This window comes from Microcebus murinus, chromosome X, assembly GCF_040939455.1.
Source record: "Microcebus murinus isolate Inina chromosome X, M.murinus_Inina_mat1.0, whole genome shotgun sequence".
Lineage (NCBI taxonomy): Eukaryota > Metazoa > Chordata > Mammalia > Primates > Cheirogaleidae > Microcebus > Microcebus murinus.
The window spans coordinates 106,867,376-106,885,998 of NC_134136.1; the positions used below are offsets into that span (position 1 = coordinate 106,867,376).

An 18,623-nucleotide genomic window follows, 5' to 3' on the forward strand; every position below is an offset into this window, starting at 1 on the left:
AGTTCATGGTATATTAATGAACTTCTGTAAGTACAAATGCCTGTGGTTTATTATTAAGTTTTGATTTGTGAACTAAAAATAAAATCCTAAGCCACCAGGTAACTGAATGGACCCCTCTTGGCCAAGGAGACCCCAGGAAAAAAAGCTTTAAAACTGAGTTCACATTGAAGTATGATTCTTTTTATTTAAATAAGATGTTCTTTACTGTATTTTGTGGTAAAGTGACAATAATTAAAAATTTCTATTATAGCTTTAATATTTGGGCTGACATTTGTTTTAAAGACATGTTTACGATAAATTGAACTGTAATGCCTTTTTGTGGAAAGCTTTAGAAATAGTATAATTATTAAAGATATTAAACAGAATCTACTGATGTAACTAAAAAAAAAAAAAAAAAAAAAAAAAACTGAGTTCCCAACCATGACAGGATGGGAGGTGTAAAGCACAATTACAGATTCGTGTTTTTCTCTTCATAAATATTCATGACTCCTTCTAGATCTTGTTAAATATGTATATTTAGCCAGCCCATTCAGTATGAAATACTGTTCCCCTTTGTCACTCCCTTGAAACACATGTTCCTGGCTTATGGCCCGAGTAGTGAGTAGTGTTTCCTGGCCTGTCAGAATGGTCATTGCAAGTTGAGACCCCTTCACAGGAAATAAAACTCTCCCCTTTTTTAAAAAATATAAACATCCTTTTATTAATTAACAGGTTAATTTTTTAATATTGCAAATTTTAAAAAGTGGGCCATAAATATACAAGGCATAAATATAACCCATAAGTTTTCTATGTAAACTTGATCATAATATCTTTTAAAAATAAAAATATTAATATTTAGTGCAATTATTATTACTTGTAATATACCTGAGAAATGATGTTATGCTTAGTTATGATAGTGACAATATAATAGAATATTTATTATAATAATGTATTTTCAAACAATTATGGTTACTCTTCAATAAGTGACAAAAAACAAACTTTAGGTGAAAGTTTGGAATGCTTCAGAAAAATAATTGGGAACCTGTAGTAACCATAGATTAATTTTCACTTGATAGAGGCCTAATTATTAAAGTGGAAAAAGTAGATTTGAGTTTAAGTTCCAGCTCTACTAAAAATACTTTAGGAATAAAATTCATTAAATGTATTAGAAGGTGAATAATTGAACTATAATGATATTACTATGTCTAGTCTTTTCAAATATTCTTTCAAACACAAATATTTGATTTATCTACCTTATTGGGCTGTTGTAATAATCAAATAAAATAATGTGGATGCTTTGAAAATAGTAGACATTCACATTGCATAATGCTTGAAATGTATGCATTAATAGTATATGGAGAATCTGAAATATGAACTGCTATCAATTATTCCTTTTCCTGTGAAAAAACCCATTTTGTACTACTTAAAATATTTTGAAAGTATTTCTAAAGCTCCAAAGTTTGGCGATGTCATAAAGCACTATGACAAGATGGCATTAAGATACTATTAATTTCCCTTATAAAAATGGTCTTTGATGATTATGGTAAGTATGGTTGGCCAGCAATTTCTATAACTTTCATGTTTCTTTTGTGCTATCTTATGAGTGGCAAGATGACTAAAGCCATTTTGAATTTATCCACTTTTTAAAATTTATATTATCTATCAGATTTGTCTGGCATATAATTAGTGACTAAACCCTTTGGAATTCAATGAATTTGCCAAATACTTATTAAGCATTGACTAGGTGGTCCTGCCCTCTTGTAGCTGAACTTTAGCAGGTAGGGAATGGGGGTGGACTGGGAAAATAATGAAAAACCAATAAAAGGCAAAAAACTTTTCAGATAATAAATGCTAAAAGAAAAATAAAACAGGGTTTGCTATGACAAATGTTGTCTGGGTATGCATTTTAGATTAATGACTTCTCTGTGAGCTATTTTTAGAATAAATATCCATTTGTATAAGAGAAAGCTATAAAATAGTTTGAATCTAAATCACATTAAAGTATCTAGAGTACTGCGACAGTCTTCACTGTGACCATAGTATGATGCCGTTAATTTCATCTTTATATTTAAAATTGGTAGGGTGATTTTACTGACACGATACTATAATTTAATTCTAGACTTAAGATGTACATTTCTGAGTCTACAATATGAAATGTGTCTATTTCTCTATCATATATCCTGTGAGGACACAATACTGTGCAGTTTTTCCAAGTACAGTCAATGATGTGTGGCATATTTCTAATCTTTTGTATCTTCTTCCATTCTTCCTAGTTATGGTTTTCTATACTATTAAATATATCAAAATAACAATAATAGTCATTCTAAAATGAGAAGTAATCAGTTCTATATTGTTACGCAAAAGGGCATCATTTCAATGTTAGAACAGATGTAAAATTAACTGCACTAAGTTTACCATCATATCTACTTTGCTTGGTGAAAAGAAAAAATATATTTTTGTGATGGTTATATGGGGTTTAACATTAGAACTCAAATCTCTGGACTAGTTCTCCATTTTATTCTTCTTTTGTTAAATTATTTAATTATCACTTAAATCCTCAAAGAATTCCCCTTTGCAGGTTTATACTGTCTAATTAATAAATTAGTGAAGTATGCTGTAAAGTTAGACTGTTCTGAGCCATTTGGCAATCAAATATGCCTATTTACACTATAAAAGCTGTTTTATTTCCTAATGAAATCATAAGCTCAATCTGATTGACCAAAATCTGCATTAGATATTTATTTTTTAAGTCATTGATTTTGATAGTTTGAAACATTTACATTTAAATATGACCAACTACATTTAATGTGAATTATAAGATTTAACCTCTTCAATAAATATAATAAGACCTAGACCTCAATTATAAATTCTTTTGATGTGCAGCTAATGTAATCTGTTTAAATTAATAGTTTTATTTGGTAAGAAAGAGCTCTCTTGTCTAAACTTTAGGCATATTGTTAATGGGAGGAGAAAATACACTGAAGGAAGAAATCTGGTCTGTGGTAAACCTGGAATACCCAAAAGTCCAGGCCAAACGTAGCAGCACTTTTCTTTTTGTGATTATGAGGAACTCTTCTTTGATGATAATTTTGTTTCCTAAATGATTCCATTTTTTTTCTCTATTCATGCACATAAATCTACTATGTGGGACACAACATTGCAAGAGATGGGGTAAGAAATATATGGGACAGAAGAAATAGCATACTTAAGCTATTACAATCACTATTAGGCAACTCTACTGGTTCTTGTAATCTAAGTAACAGGGTCATGTTCTCCTCTATAAAATGTACATCATCAAAACATAATGGCATGGAGAATTTCAACAGGTGTCCATGTTGGGTTGTTCTTACCTATTGGAGATTCAGAAACTGAAATTACTAGAAACAGGAAAATTGTGTGTGTTGAAATATCTTTGTAATTTTAATAAATTACAAGTAGTTACTTATATATATAGTTGTCGCTGACCCCTAAAATGACTTAGAGCTACATCCAAGCTGATTGATATGTTAACATTTGTGGAATGAAAAAAAAATGAATATAAGGAAATAAAGCTTAGGTTAGCCTAAAATATCCATATCTAAATTTCTGTTTTTGTAAATTAATTACTCTGTGCAGTAGTTCTCAGCTATATTTTCTATCTTCACCCATTTTCCATAAGTGAGGGAATGACTAAAACAGGAGAGAATGTCACCTGTAGTTTAATTGCCACTCTGACTCCCTCCCATTGAATTCTTAACACAGCCATAGGTAAGAATCCTTATAAAAGTTTTGTAAGAAGTAGGATAAGAAAAAAAAAAAAAAGGAGCAATTCAGTCATTACCAGAAATGAACTATCCATAGACATTCTCAAGCTTAGCTACAATTAGAGTAACTGGGAGAGTTTTTAAAAATTCTGATGACTGAATCCACCCAGAGATTCTGACTTAATTGGTCTAGGGTACAGCTTGGGTACTTGGATTTTTGATAATGGATTTTAGGTGACTAAACTAAAACTCTGTGCTTCAGTATGTTCTGGAAAATTAAGCAGTAAACAGCTAAACTCATGCCATGTGTTTTGTTGAAGTTATACAGTTTGGTGATTTTTTAGAAATTATTTCAAAGAAACATTAATAGATTGTTATATTTTTAGTCATTGTAGTTTTACCATAGTTTGTAAGTTTCCGATTTCTGTACTTAGAAGGTACATTTCAATATCTAGAAGGGTTTTCCCTATTTTCTTTATTCTGTTTGAATCAATAAGATGTCATCTTAATTTTGTACTTTAATAAAACTCTCTTTAAATGGACTGGCACTGGGCAATTTGATGCTGTGGTCATATAATTTAAGATTATGGTTTGGTCAAGTGCTATTTTTTAAAATAAAATACTCATAGATCAATACATGCTCTGATATCCTTGTAATATGTAGTTTTGTTGTCTAAAAGGTTAAGCTTTACTTCTCTTAATATAAGGTCATGTGACTAAATTAAAAAGTAAACTATTTTTCAATCCAATTCAGAATCATAGGGCACAGTTTTCTAATCATGACTGATAACTGATCAATTAACATGTTGAGGAAGTGGGAAGTTCTTTTCTTCCCTATCATAACAAATGCAAATGTGAATGAAAGTAAGTATCTTGATCTACATCTCTTTTACATATAATAAGAGTATACCTGTCAGAAAGTTATACACATTGCATACATTTCCTGAATACAACCGTTTTTATGCCTGAGGATCTCAAATAATCTAAAAATGCAGAAAAAGAAGGCTCTATTAACAGACTTAAATTTAGTAGCAAAACTATCAGTGCACCACACGGTGGAGTTAGACATCCACAAATCTATCTGACCAATATTGGACAGAAAATCTGAGCACATATTTAAAAGAATACAAAGTATGGTGATATCATTCATTTTGTCCCACTCTCAGCAATGAATTAAAATATATAATTTCTGAAAAGAGAAATTAAGTCCCACTAATATTTTAATTAGCAATAAATTTTATCCAAATTTATAGAAACAGATTTGTTTTTTGTTAATGAAAGCATTACAATTAGCATCCATTGTATGTATGTGCATGCACACGCGTGCACACCCTCCCCCACACATATATGTATATGTAAACTGTTCTTTTGGTGGCATTCTTTGGTCTTCTGTACGATACACTGTGCTTAAATACTTATTCTACGGATAAATTTTTAGTCTCTACCTTTTTCTTTCATGGGAGTTTTAAATTGAACTTCAGGAAATACAATCCTTGAAGTAAATCTGAGCACTTGATAACTCTGTTCCTGAAAACAATTCACTTGCTGACAACTTAAAATAAAATCCTGAAGAAGAAGAATGTTTTAATAGTTTTCAGGTGGCTTGCATTTTTCAATATAATATATTACCTTTGGGGGGATTCAATGTCAAGAACTATCTTAAAAATTCAAGTGCAACAAGAAATGCATGGAAAATGGATTTGGGCTTGTTAGTATTCTAAGAATCTCTTCCTTGAAGTATATTTGAAATTTCTTAATTTACCTGTGTTCTGCTACTTGAATATACTTTTCTACTGCTATAGTTAATATTTTTACTATAGCTTTTTTAGTTGAGAAAAGAAAACATTTATATTGTCATTAAAAACTACTATATTTTATTAATGTTTATAGAATCCTGTGTCCATGTCTAAATAAAAGAAAATGCACAACCTTTTCAACTAAATAAGATTTTTTTCCCTAAAAGCTCCCATTTTTCTTCTAAGACAATAATAGCCTTTTCCTATCAAATTTGCTACTCATAGTTTCACTTTACAATCCTTAAAAAGTAGCCTTTTGTATATTTTAAAGTCAAAATTTATAATTTTAATGTTTACTATTTATATTGCTCAAAAATTTCCTTAATCTCATTCACAAAGTTATAAGCATTCTTTAATCAAACATTCCTTGAAGGTCATGTCACTAAATTTTTTTTAAAGGCAGTTCTACTCTGATTTTAGTTTACAGTCATGTAGTTTACCCAATTCAATAACAATTCCTCATTTCTATAATGCATTTTACTATAACTTATCTCTTATGGATACTCTGAATATCCTGACTTAATCATTACTCATTCTACACATGTAACAAAATAGCACATATATCCCATAAATATGTACATATCAATAAAAAATTTCTATGGACTCAAATTTAAATAATTTTAGGAATATTTAATGCTAGAGAACCTGACTAGATTTGTGGAAGTTTGAAAAATGTATGTATCAAAGTATCACATGCACTCCTCAAAATATGCACAATTATTATATATCAATGAAAAAGTTAAAAAATAAAATCCTCAAGTATGTTTACCTTTATCCCCCATTTGTACTACAGTATTTACTCTTGTTGTCCCAGTGAAAAACTATGATGAGAATTTTATCATTAGAATTCTCCCCAAATTTCTCTTTCTTCATCCGCTGTTCTATTGCAAAGGTGTGCATTTTATAAGGAACCCTTTGCTTTGGACTTTTTAGGCCTATCAAAACCAGCAGTGCTCTGCCTTATATAATCAGGGACTTTCTTGGTCAAACTTAGACAATATGGTAAACTAATTCATGCTATTGTGTACACTGATGCTCTGGGCACCAATTTAACTATGATTCATTGCACTGTAATTACATTGTAACCATAATCTATAAAGCCAATATTTTGCTCTAAAATTGATTTTAAAGTGAAAAACTTCAGGTATCTCCACCAATCAGTGGAGAGATGGTCTTTGAGATTTCTAGATAACCTTTAAATGCCTCTCACATCATAGCACGTAGGTCTAAGTTATACTTGGTTATACTTGGGTCCATAACATGAACAGAAGATTTTAAAAGTAGCTATATTACCTTACTATGATACAACTCTAAAGGCATTTAAATAAGTAATACCTATGATACAAATATATTACATATATATAAATGTTATTTTAAAATAGAAACTTAACATTTTAAAAGTACTTCTTTAAGTGAATGTAAATTTAGATATGGCCTAAATTTATAAATTTTAAAGTCAACTTAGATTTATTTCCATTATTTTAATTTTCATTCTGAATTAAGACTTGAATGTATGTGGATGTGTTAGTGTGTACATGTGTGTATATCCAGTATGATCATTGGTAATAAGACATACATTTATATCGATAATTTTGTGTTACATGCTCGTAGAACATTAATGTAAAACAATATAGATATCATGTGCTTTGTGATTCCATGATAACACAGATGAGTTGTTCGAGACTGCTTTTTAATAGTACCATAAAACATATTTTCTTTACCATTTACATGTGTATGGTTTCCCTCTAGCTTTACTATGGTTTGAAAACATTGATAAACAACAGATCTTAGAGCTCCTGTCTTTTAAGTGTCTCTATTTGAAATTCGTCTATTACATGCTTTCAAAAATAAACCTTAGAGTACTAATCAAGACCCTTTTTTCCCTCTTATTTCCAAATAGTCACGTCAGTCAATCAAAACAACCTCCTGCACAACTAGTTGAATAAACTTCAAGTTATAATAAAAAGTCAGCAATATTTTGTTTAGGTAATAAAATCAAAAGAACAGAAGCTCTTTCCCAGATGTACTTGCCTGGGCTTCCTGAGGCATTTGAGCTGCGTCCACTTTGTCGGCAATATAAGCTGCCAACTGCTTGTCAATGAATGTGAGGGACTCTTGAATTAAGTGTAAGGATTTTTCCATCTCCTGGGCAGACTGGATACTCTGTTCAAGCAACTTTTGCCTCCTCACGGCCTAAAGAGAAGAAGGAGTAAGAGTGAATCAGTTAAATGTTAATTCTTGATAGTTTTTCTCTAATCCTGCTGCAAAGTAAATGAAGATTCTAGACTCGTCCACAATCACCTTTTTGTAAGATAGATTCCGCAGCTTCCTGCCACTCATTCAGCTCTGCTTGTAAAAATTAAAAAAATATATATATATTTTAAGAATAAGAAATGATTAGCACACAAAACTACAGGATCAGGGGTCTCTGCAGGAAAAAAACCACAATATCATGTACATAAAGGAAAGAGGCTGCAGAAAATATTAGCAAAATCATCTCAGTCATTGCAATCTGTCATTCCCAGGCCGAATGCTCCTCCTGATCTCATTATATAGTTCAAGAGATTTGGTTTGCTTAGAATAGGGTCATCGTCATCACAATCCAATTCAAGACAGATAATCCACTTCTACCAGAGAGACACATATACAATCTGTTCAGAATGGGCTCCTTGTCAAAAAGGGAATTTTAGATAACCATCTGGTTAAGAATTTATTTTGAATACTATTTCAACCAGCTTTGTATGACCTCTTTCCCCCTACTTTCTTTCACAATTTGGATTATGGAAATTGTTTGTACAATTGGATTTGTGTTACTGCTGAAGTAGAACAAATAATAAGTAATCCTAATATAGCTGCAATTAATCATGATTGTTACTATAAGTATGATTAGGATAATTTAACATTTTTCAAGTATAAATAGCATGCTGCACAGATTGCAAAGTCTCCCTTCAAGGATCTGTTCACCTTTAAAAGAATAGTTATAAAAATAAGGAATGGGACCAGGCAACTTATTGGGCATTCATTAAGTCATCATCATACAAAGTATCTTCCCTTAATATATGATGTGTAGATATGATTATCTGGTACAATATAACTATCGTTACCATAGACCATGCCTCGGCTTTTATAAATGATCTTGATATTTATATTATATACAGGAAATTCGATATGACATAATGAATATAAATGTTGGTTCTTAACCTTAAAAGATATTAGAGATATCATTATTCTTTAATAAAGCCAAGCTAGAATACAATGTTGCTCAAGTAAGAATACATTTAGAATCATCTGGATTAAAGGAAAAGGAATTGGAAGTCTAATGATGCCCAGGGTTTCTTGCAGTACCATAAATTTTGACTTCTTCAAGATTTTTTCCTAGGCTTTCTTTTCTTCTACCTATACCCTTAACTTCAATTCCTCCTCACATGCTGACAACTCTTGACTCTATGTCTCAAATCCAGGTTTCTTCCTGATCTTCATACTTGCACAAATATCTCCCTACTGGATATTTCCACTTAGATGTCCTATGGCCGCCAAAACTTAACACTACCACCAAATGTGGACTCATTGTGTGTCCCCCTTTTACCTACTTCTTACCTCTGTAATATGCTTTTGCTCTTTCTCTGTATTTTTCTTCCTATTTCAGTGAAATACTAAGAATTATTCCCTTTATTAGGCATAATGCTGGATATCTCTACTTCCTCTATTATGTCCTTTATTATTTAGCTGCTAATCAATCAATCACTAATACATTCTTAATATAACTTCTAAATATTTCTTGATTCCATCCTTTTCTCCCTTCTCCACTGCTATTACCCTAGTTAAGGTCATTATTACATCTTGCCTAAAATATAGTACCAGTCTCTTGGTTGGTATTTTATCCAGCCACATCTCACCTGCAAAGAAGCTACAGTGTATTCTCCACAAAATGAAATTACGGTTCTCTGTTTAAAATCTTCTAGTGATTCTTTATTTTTCTTTGGATAAAGGCCTTATCCCTGAATATGGCTTAAATGTCCCTTCATGCTATAGGCCCTGCTGGTGTCTTCTACTCCGTGGTTTAGCTATAGAGAAATTTTATTTTTCATTTTCCAATATGCACCATGTCCCTATTGATTCTTGTTCTTAAACATGCTGTTTTCTTTTCCAGGAACAATCTCACCTCCAATTTCCCTTTATTGGCTAATTTATTTTTATTCTCTGAGTTTACACTCAGAAACGTGGGCATCTTCTCCAAGTGGCTATCCCCAATACCCTCTAAGTTCAGGTAAATAATTCTATGTTCTCTTTGATTTCATTTTTCTTTTTTTGACAAGAAAAAATTATATAGGTTTATGGTATACAACATAATGTTTTAATATGTGGATCTATTTGGAATGGCTAAATTAAACTATTTAACATATCCATTACACCTCACATACTTGTCATTATCATGTTCTTTCTTGCACTTTGTATTTGTCTTAGCATGTACCACAACACATTGTAGTTTCCCACTAATTGTCTGCATTGCCTTTAAACTATGAGATCTAATGAGGTCAGGTATTATGGCTGTGTTGTTCAATGTTCAATACCAGTTTCTAGAATAAAGCACAAAAGCTATGTTTGTGACTGGATGAATGGTATAAAAAGGATTTTTTAATGAGGAAAACAGAAAAGTTAAAGCAGTCAATGGCAAAAATGGATTTACAAAAGAAATCGGAACAAGAAGGCTGCTACTGTTCAGAGATGTATCCTTTGGAGAATAAAACTACCTATTACTTTTTTGTATTAAAAGTGTCAGAATAGGATGGGACATTATTTGGAGAAAGCTTTATTTCTTTTTTTTTTCCTTTTTTTTAAATTCAAAATATTAAGGGGGTAGAAATGTTTTTGATACATGGCTTGAGTCAGACCTGTAAATGTGCTCATCACCTGAATAGTATTCATTGTACCCATTAGGTGAGTTTATGCCCCTCCCCTCCAATCCCTCCCCCTTCTTGATTTCCTATGACTTTTACTTCCCTCTGTGTAATCTATTTCTATAAAAATACTCTATCTGATATCAGTGAACAAGACCTTGCCCTGTGATCCAATTCAAACACAGTCTCCCTTTTTGTCAGTCAAAACTTCAACTAGAATTTACATCAGATACTAATTCAGGTAATAGTGCTAATTGTTACAAGCAGAGCCTCTGTAATGCAGAACAGACTTTCTATAGCCTACTCAGAGCTCCTCCAAAGAAACTGATCTCTAAATGATAAAATTTCAGCATTGTGACAGGTGGCTGGGGAAACTTTCCAATCACAGCATGTAGTAATTGCTGCTCAGGTATTGTTTAAAATTTTTTCTTTTTTGGCTAAAAGCAAAACAGAATACTCTTCAATGCACATCTGTAGAATTTTTATATAATTCATTAGGATGTAATATAGCATAACATTAAACCAAATACCTAGCCTTAAATTATTTTTAGAAATCTAACTTTTTCTATTCATGAGATTCTATAAGCTGAAAGGAACAGTTTGGCCTAAGAGATGATGGCAGAGTTGACTTCAGGTGCTTTTGTTCTTTGCTTTGCTTGGCAGTCAATAAGAGAGGCTGATTTACACAGATTCTTTGATTATCTCAGGCAGTGAAAAGACCCGATGTCAATCCAAGCTTGCAGAATTCTTTGAAGTAGTCATGGCATCAGCTGCCTTCTATTTCTAAACATCTTATTAGGTAGATTCTGATGGCATGCCAGGCCTATGAATTTTCTGTGACAGCCCACTTGACTGTGCTGTCTCACTGAATGGAGTTGGTAGGGAGTCTTGATATATAACTGAATTTTTGTTGTCATTTCAGAATACTGCTCCACTGTTGTTTTAAAATGTTATTTAATGTTTTTAGCTAATCCACTCAGCAATAAAAGGAATTATATAGCTAGACAGACACAGCAAATATGAAGTAAGTTAGAAAGACATTAAAAGACTAGCAATCAATAACAAAAATATAAAAGTAGAAAACGGAATCCTAGCAATGGTTACCAAGAAAAAAACATAATGAAGAGGCCGGGCGCTGTGGCTCACGCCTGTAATCCTAGCTCTTGGGAGGCCGAGGCGGGCGGATTGCTCAAGGTCAGGAGTTCAAAACCAGCCTGAGCAAGAGCGAGACCCCGTCTCTGCTATAAAAAAAAAACAGAAAGAAATTAATTGGCCAACTGATATATATATATAAAAAATTAGCCGGGCATGGTGGCACATGCCTGTAGTCCCAGCTACTCGGGAGGCTGAGGCAGAAGGATCACTCGAGCCCAGGAGTTTGAGGTTGCTGTGAGCTAGGCTGACGCCACGGCACTCACTCTAGCCTGGACAACAAAGTGAGACTCTGTCTCAAAAAAAAAAAAACAAAAACATAATGAAGAAACATTTAATCCAATTTCCAAAGACATCTCAAAGAAAAGAACAAATTAACACATATGAAATGAATTATTTTATTTCTTCAAAGTGCTCTAAAATATAAAATAAAAAGTTTTAAGGAAAAGTTTAATTACTTTTGCTGGCAATGGAAAGTTATCTCCAAAATGAACTGATTGTTCATCACATTCCCATTTTTAAAATAATGTATTAATTTTCATGTCACAATATCATATATACTTAAATAAAAGTACAGCATGCCTAAGAAACTCTGGAAGAATAAATTCTTTGTGTGAAATTAAAAAAAAAAAACTCTTAGAATTGGAACCAAAAAGAATGTATGTAAAATATGAATGCATGCTTCAAAATAAAGACAAATTAGAAATAAAATCCAATAACGCTTTACAAAAAAGCTGCATCTTCTTGTCTATCTTCTTATGAAAAAATACTCAACATCACTAATTATCAGGGGATTGCAAACAAAAAACACAATAAGATACCACCTTACTGCTGTCAGAATTCCATTATTAAAAAGTTAAAAAAACAATAGACATTGAAGTGGTTATGGTGAAAAGGGAAGGTTTATATACTGTTGGTCAAAATGTAAACTTGTTCCACTGCTATGGAAAGCATTATGGAGATTCCTCAAAGAACTAAAAGTAGATATACCATTTGATCCAGCAATACCATTACTGGGTATCTACATAAAGGAAAAGAGTCATTATATCAAAAAGACATCTATAGTACCCAAATGTTTATCACAGTACAATTCACAATTGCAAAGATGTGGAATCAACCTAAGTTCCCATCAACTTATGAGTGGATAAAGAAAATGTACTCTGTGTGTGTGTGTGTGTGTGTGTGTATACACACACATACCATGGAATACTACTAGGCCATAAAAAGGAATGCAATAATGTCTTTTGCGGCAACTGAGATGCGACTTTAGACCATCATCCTAAGTGAAGTATCTCAGGAATAGAAAAACACCACATGTTCTAATACGTGGAAGCTATACAAGGGATGTATATTTTCAAAAAGAAGTGTAATGGACATTGAAACTAAGAAGGGGGAGGCTGTGAGGAGTATGAGGGATTAAAATCTACCTATCAGGTACAATGTACACTATTCTGGTGATGGATATGTTATTGTTTCATTGCATTTTTTGGAAAAATAGTAAACAGAATTCTGATGCCTGAGTTGTAACTCAGGAAGACCAATTTGAAGGTGTTTATCAGGTTTCTCCTTACTGTGGAGCTCCACATGGTGGGGTTTAAGAATCATATGAGTCTTAGGGAATGGGAAGCATGATTATACCAAAGATGCATCATGATTTCTTGGGATCTTTCACAAATTTTTGTTTTTATTCAATTATGTAATATTTATTGGGTGTCTATCATGTGTCAAGCACCAGGGGGCTCTCAGTTATTTATAGCTCTTCATTTTAAATTAGTCAATAGTACCAGGCTATTGACTATCTGTTGTCTTAGAATTTTGGCTATAATCTTAAACTAAAAACAATAAGTACTAAGTTCCTCTCCTTCTAAGAGATGGAAAAACCAATACCTGTCAAGGGTGTACATAAAAAGGTGGAAAAGCTGGCCTGGCCTTCATTATTCACTAAGCCCACAAATACTAAAGCTCTCTGAAGATTTTGGAGAGAATCATAGCCATGCTAAACCCATGGCCCACAGGGACAGAAAGTGGACTCCTTCTGTTTACTCCTCAAGGAGGAATAAAAGGTAGTACTTCAATCTTTTACCCCAAGAAAGTGAGTGGAGCTCCAAGATCTGGAAGTCAAAAGTAGATGAAGACAGCACCTAATTACCAACTTGGACTCTGCTTCTGTAGCTTGCTGTTTAGAAATTCTATGCCCACTGGAAGGGTAAAAAAAGGTATTAGAAATGATGACATAGTGAATAAAGCAGGCACTTTGTACTTCCCAATATTTAGCATGGTAAAAAAATAAAATAAATAATAATAAATAAATAATAGGTCAAGTGGACACTGAAGAAGGCAGTCATGTTTGAGCTGTCTAGCAGCAACACTGCCTATGGAGCAAGAATACCCCAGGATCAAGAGCCTTGAACATGGTTTTGCAGGATATATTTTTTTTGTTAAAGAAATGGGAATACAGAAGAGCTTCTGCAAGACCCAAGCTTGCACCCCAAAGAAAGCCAATGTTTGTGTCCCTGTTACACTAGAAACACCAACTGAACACAACAAAAAGGCTAGTTAATGGGAAACATTTGCCCGTTTTCCTTCATTCCTACTTCCCAGGCCAATGGAGAATAATGTAAACCAGAAGGGGTAAGAAAAGGTGATGGAGGTGTAGGGTAGAAAATGATCACACTTCCCTTCCAGGGTAGGTCTCGTAGGCCATAGCTTAGCCTTGCACTGGACATAGGGAAGAACAATGCTGAATATGAGATTGAAATTTTAAGCTAAACCAATCTAGATTTAACTCTTTATTACAGCAGAGGCTAGAAAGCAGTGGGACCTATTCAGGATACAAGTAAGAAAGAACAATCACATATCTGGTTGATGTAAAACCATTTCATATTTGTGCCATATCTGGTTCAAATTATACGGCAAATTAGTAACACAGTCCATGAATTCAGTACTTGCTAAACTTAAGTAAAGGCAGGGGACAATGCTGGCTATCAGGAATAGCTATAATGTGGTCCAGGAGAAGATAGGAAATGACTTATGGAAGGCATGAAGAGATAAACAAGGACTAGGGAAATATCTGTGAAACGCTGAACATTACTGTGGTATTGTATGATTAGAAGGCTAAGAAAGATACATTGATACTTTTGTCTCATACTGTGACCAGCAAATTACACATTTTATTTCCATTTACCGATATAGATGAATATAAATAATCCATGCACGGACCATTGCCCCTATCAAATGCAACACTTTGCTTACTGATTGATAACTTTAGTGAACATCCAATTTAAATTTCTGGAGCATAATTTTAAGGTCTTTAAGGAGGTATGCCATTAAAATGTCAGGAATTATTTAAGGACTTGTAGGAGTGCTCTGTCTCAGAAACAAGTTCTCACAATTTTTAAGTGCCAAGAACTGGCAGGAGAACAGTATAAAGAAGCTGATATTTGAGGCACACCTTGGGTCTTATTGTACATTTGGACCTGTTTGGGGTTCATTAGAGATGAATATTTCACTTTCCATGATTTCGTATGGTGCTAAGAAAGTAAAAGAGCCTCACAAACTTGCATGTAACATGTCTAGATGTCTAGGTATGTTTATAACTGCTTGAAGAAATTTTTTTTTCAAAAAGAATGGAGCTAGGATTTTGTAAAGGGAATTGAATAAGAGGAATTCTATGTAAAGGGAATACATTAGGAGGAATGTAGGAGGGAGAAGATAATTTATAACAGAAAAACTGTTAACCAATGCTCCTAGTCTCAGCAACCATCAAAAGATTCACTTTGTTGCTTTGTTTTCAAATTAGTTTGTGGTATTTTTTCCTAAAGAAAGGAGGTCTCACATGATGTTTTTTGAATGAGAAACACCAAAAAAAACAAAAACATATACTTTAAGCCATCTTAAATATAACTCTTGTGGAAGAGCCCTGGTACTATTATTTTTTGTGGTATATCTTGCTAATGTATTTGATAGGGACATAGGCTATAAACAATTACAAAAATGTTGTACATATTCCTTAAATATAAAAGAAAAAGTTTACATTATTCAAAAAGGCCTTCTAGATTTATTTTTGTTAATGTCACTGGCTTTGAACACACTGGGGGGGGATCAAAAACCACGTTTGGAGAGGTCTCTATAACTCCCTTTATCAGAAAAGAATATGAATGTTAAAACCATTGGTGTCATGGTTAGTTGAAACTTCATCTGTTTTAGGTCTTAGCAGGTCACTGAAGTTCTTCTATGACCTCTAAGGAAAGTATACTTGAAAGTGATGTTTGGGAATCACTTTATCAATGGAACTTGACATCAGATAGCCATCACTTTCAAGTAAAGCATTGACAGAATGGTCAATGAGCTGTACAGCAATTTATCTAAGGCATTTCTGGATTTTTGCTGCATCCATTCATCTTCATGGGTAGACAAATGAAATTGGTCTTCTGCCTTGACAGGGGCAAACTGATGCCTTACTTTAGCTTCAAAAAGAAAGTGAGAGAAGTATAATTCACTAAACCTAAAATGAATCTAAGAGTTCATCTTATACAAGCCTTCTCAAGGTAACTTCAGAGGCCTCTCTGGTCAGTAAAATTTTTCTGGCCCAATGGCAAAGTGATCTCTGCACATAAATACGAAAGTTTAAACCTCAGGTAATTAATAATTTACTGATATAATAAATAATAAAAAATATCACATTGTCACCTGATATAGAATGGTGAGACAAAATCAGATTCCAGAGATAAGTTATGACAGGATTGAGACCACATGTTCAAGCAACATACAGAGTCTATAATATGACTAAAAAGTCCAAATATGGGGATAAAATCAAATTGTAGCAAGAAGCAATAAATTGATGTCAGACACAAAGGCAAGAATGTAGCCACTGAGCAACTTAGTTTGACTTCTGGCAAGAAGTCTTAGATAAAGGTAGTGACATCCAGTCAATACAGTGGTGTAACAAAGAGCTCAGAGTGGAAGACCTCTTCTCTTGGTAACTAGTCAATCTCTCCAACTCAGGAATTCATACTCTTAGGAAAAATACTGGACACAGTGTTTCTGGCATTCTGGATTCTACATGATATGGGGGGAGCATATCCATCACAGTCCCTTTTATAGAGCAGCTAAGGATGGCCACAAGGGTTATCTATGAATAAAACAGTATACAGTCTTCAATCAGATCACATAGAGCCTTGATAACCCAAAGTGGTGCTTTTCTGATGTACATTAGAGATGACTGCTTGATTCCTCCTACTGTGATGTAGATACATAATAGTCTGAGGCCAGCATTGAGGTTCTTTTGAAATAAAATGCTATGAATTCTGTTGGTATCTATCATCAATCATCACTTAACACAATGACTGCCATACTAGAAAAAAAAATTCCTTGGGGCCACAGTGTTTTATTATGAAAACAGGACAAAAAATTCAAAAACAAACCAATACTTTCTAATTTAATGAAAAAGTTGTTATTTTTTTTGTTGCTTTCTGTGCGTGAGTTACATGCAACTTGAAAAATAGTTTTCACGGTTCCCAAGGTAAAGAGACTTGTGAGTTACATATGCTTCACGAGGCCCCAGGCTCAAAATTAGCTTGAGTTAAATACAACTCACATGGCAGTTAATGTGTTAAATTGGTTCCAACTTGAAGTTGTATCTGAGAAACTGGAAAAATTCTCCTCTCTCCTGGGATATCTGGGACAATTGATCCCTTTTATCCTTCCCAAATTCATAAAGATTAACAACATTTATTTATTACAAATATTCCAGAAGATCGTCATGGCTCTGGAGAAGCTGAAGTGCAAGAAAGAGTCTTTTTATGGCTTCTTGTCACCCTACTTAAAAAGTCTGAAAAAGTCCTCAGCTCCAGCTCAGTAAATATCTGCACTATTTTCTTCTAAGGTTATACTAATATTTTGTTCTTCAAGTGGATAAGAGAGACAAGGCTGCAGTTTTGTAGAAGGGAACTCCTGCCAGGGTCTTTGGCTCTGATATAGTTTATTTGGCTGGGATGTGCACCTTGAACAGCAGGAACAAGATGTAGGGAACAGCTGGTTTTCCTCCTGCTTTCCAAAATTTCTTTACAGTGCTTGAGAAGTAGGTTGGGAGTGCAAAAAGAAGACTCATATGTGTTGATGTGAGTATGGGGAACAGATAAACACTGGCAAAGTGGTGCATTACACTCAATTCCTTGTCAGAGACCAAGGTCATTTGCCACAAAATGCAAAACATAAAGCTGGCTGAAATAGACATAAAGCTTGTTTCAAATCTCTTCTCTTCTCTATCTCCTCCCCACAGTGGCGTCTTCTCATTATCTATAAATGACACCTATTGTGGAGTTGTAGGTCATTAAATGTGAAATGTCTGATTTCAAATTGAAAGTCTAGTTTATCATCACAAACAAGAAGCAGTACAATTAATCAAAGTATGCACCTAAACTGTCAACACAGTTTTGCCATCTTAACAGTAGATTGTTTATGCCAGCAGCAAAAAAGCCTGGTGAACCAGTGGCGATGAAATCTTGAAAGGCATTTCCCACAGCTTGTTAAGAATGGAATATTTTTCCTTGCAAGAAGTGGCCCAAAGCCTGGAAGAAGTGGTAGTCAGTTGGTGCAAGGTCTGGTTAATATGGTGGATGACAGAGAGTTTGCAAACCCAGCCTCAGTAGTTTGAGCAGCGTTGTTTGTGTGACATGTGGTCTGGGGTTGTCTTGCAAGAGGATTGACCTGTTTCTATTGACCAATCTCAGCTGCTTAGTGGCAAGCATCCTCATCATTTCATCCAATTGGTTGCAGCAGACATCTGCTGTAATTTACTGACCAGGTTTCATGAAGCTATAGTGGCTAATACCAGCACTGGACCACTAAACTGACACCATTAGCTTTTTTGGATAAATATTCAGTTTTGAGCTGTGTTTTGGCACTTCATCTTTATCCAACCATTATGCCAAATGCTTGCAATTGTCAAAAATAATCCATTTTCATCATACTAACAATACGGTGTATAAATGGTTTGCCTTTATGTTGTGATAGCAAAGAAAGGCCAGCTTTGAGATGATTTCCCTTCTGATGCT

At 33.6% G+C, this 18,623-nt stretch overlaps 1 protein-coding gene across 9 annotated transcripts in view; it reads right to left on the reverse strand.

Moving 5' to 3' along the window:
• The window catches only part of DMD (dystrophin), a 2,109,452-nt gene that overhangs the window by 1,236,853 nt on the left and 853,976 nt on the right, over positions 1 to 18,623 (reverse strand). For all 9 annotated transcript variants that reach the window (XM_012756891.3, XM_012756894.3, XM_012756895.3 and 6 more), the window contains one exon: positions 7,550 to 7,711. In XM_012756891.3, the coding sequence (XP_012612345.1) occupies positions 7,550 to 7,711 (162 nt within the window). The remainder of the gene's footprint in view (positions 1 to 7,549; positions 7,712 to 18,623) is intronic.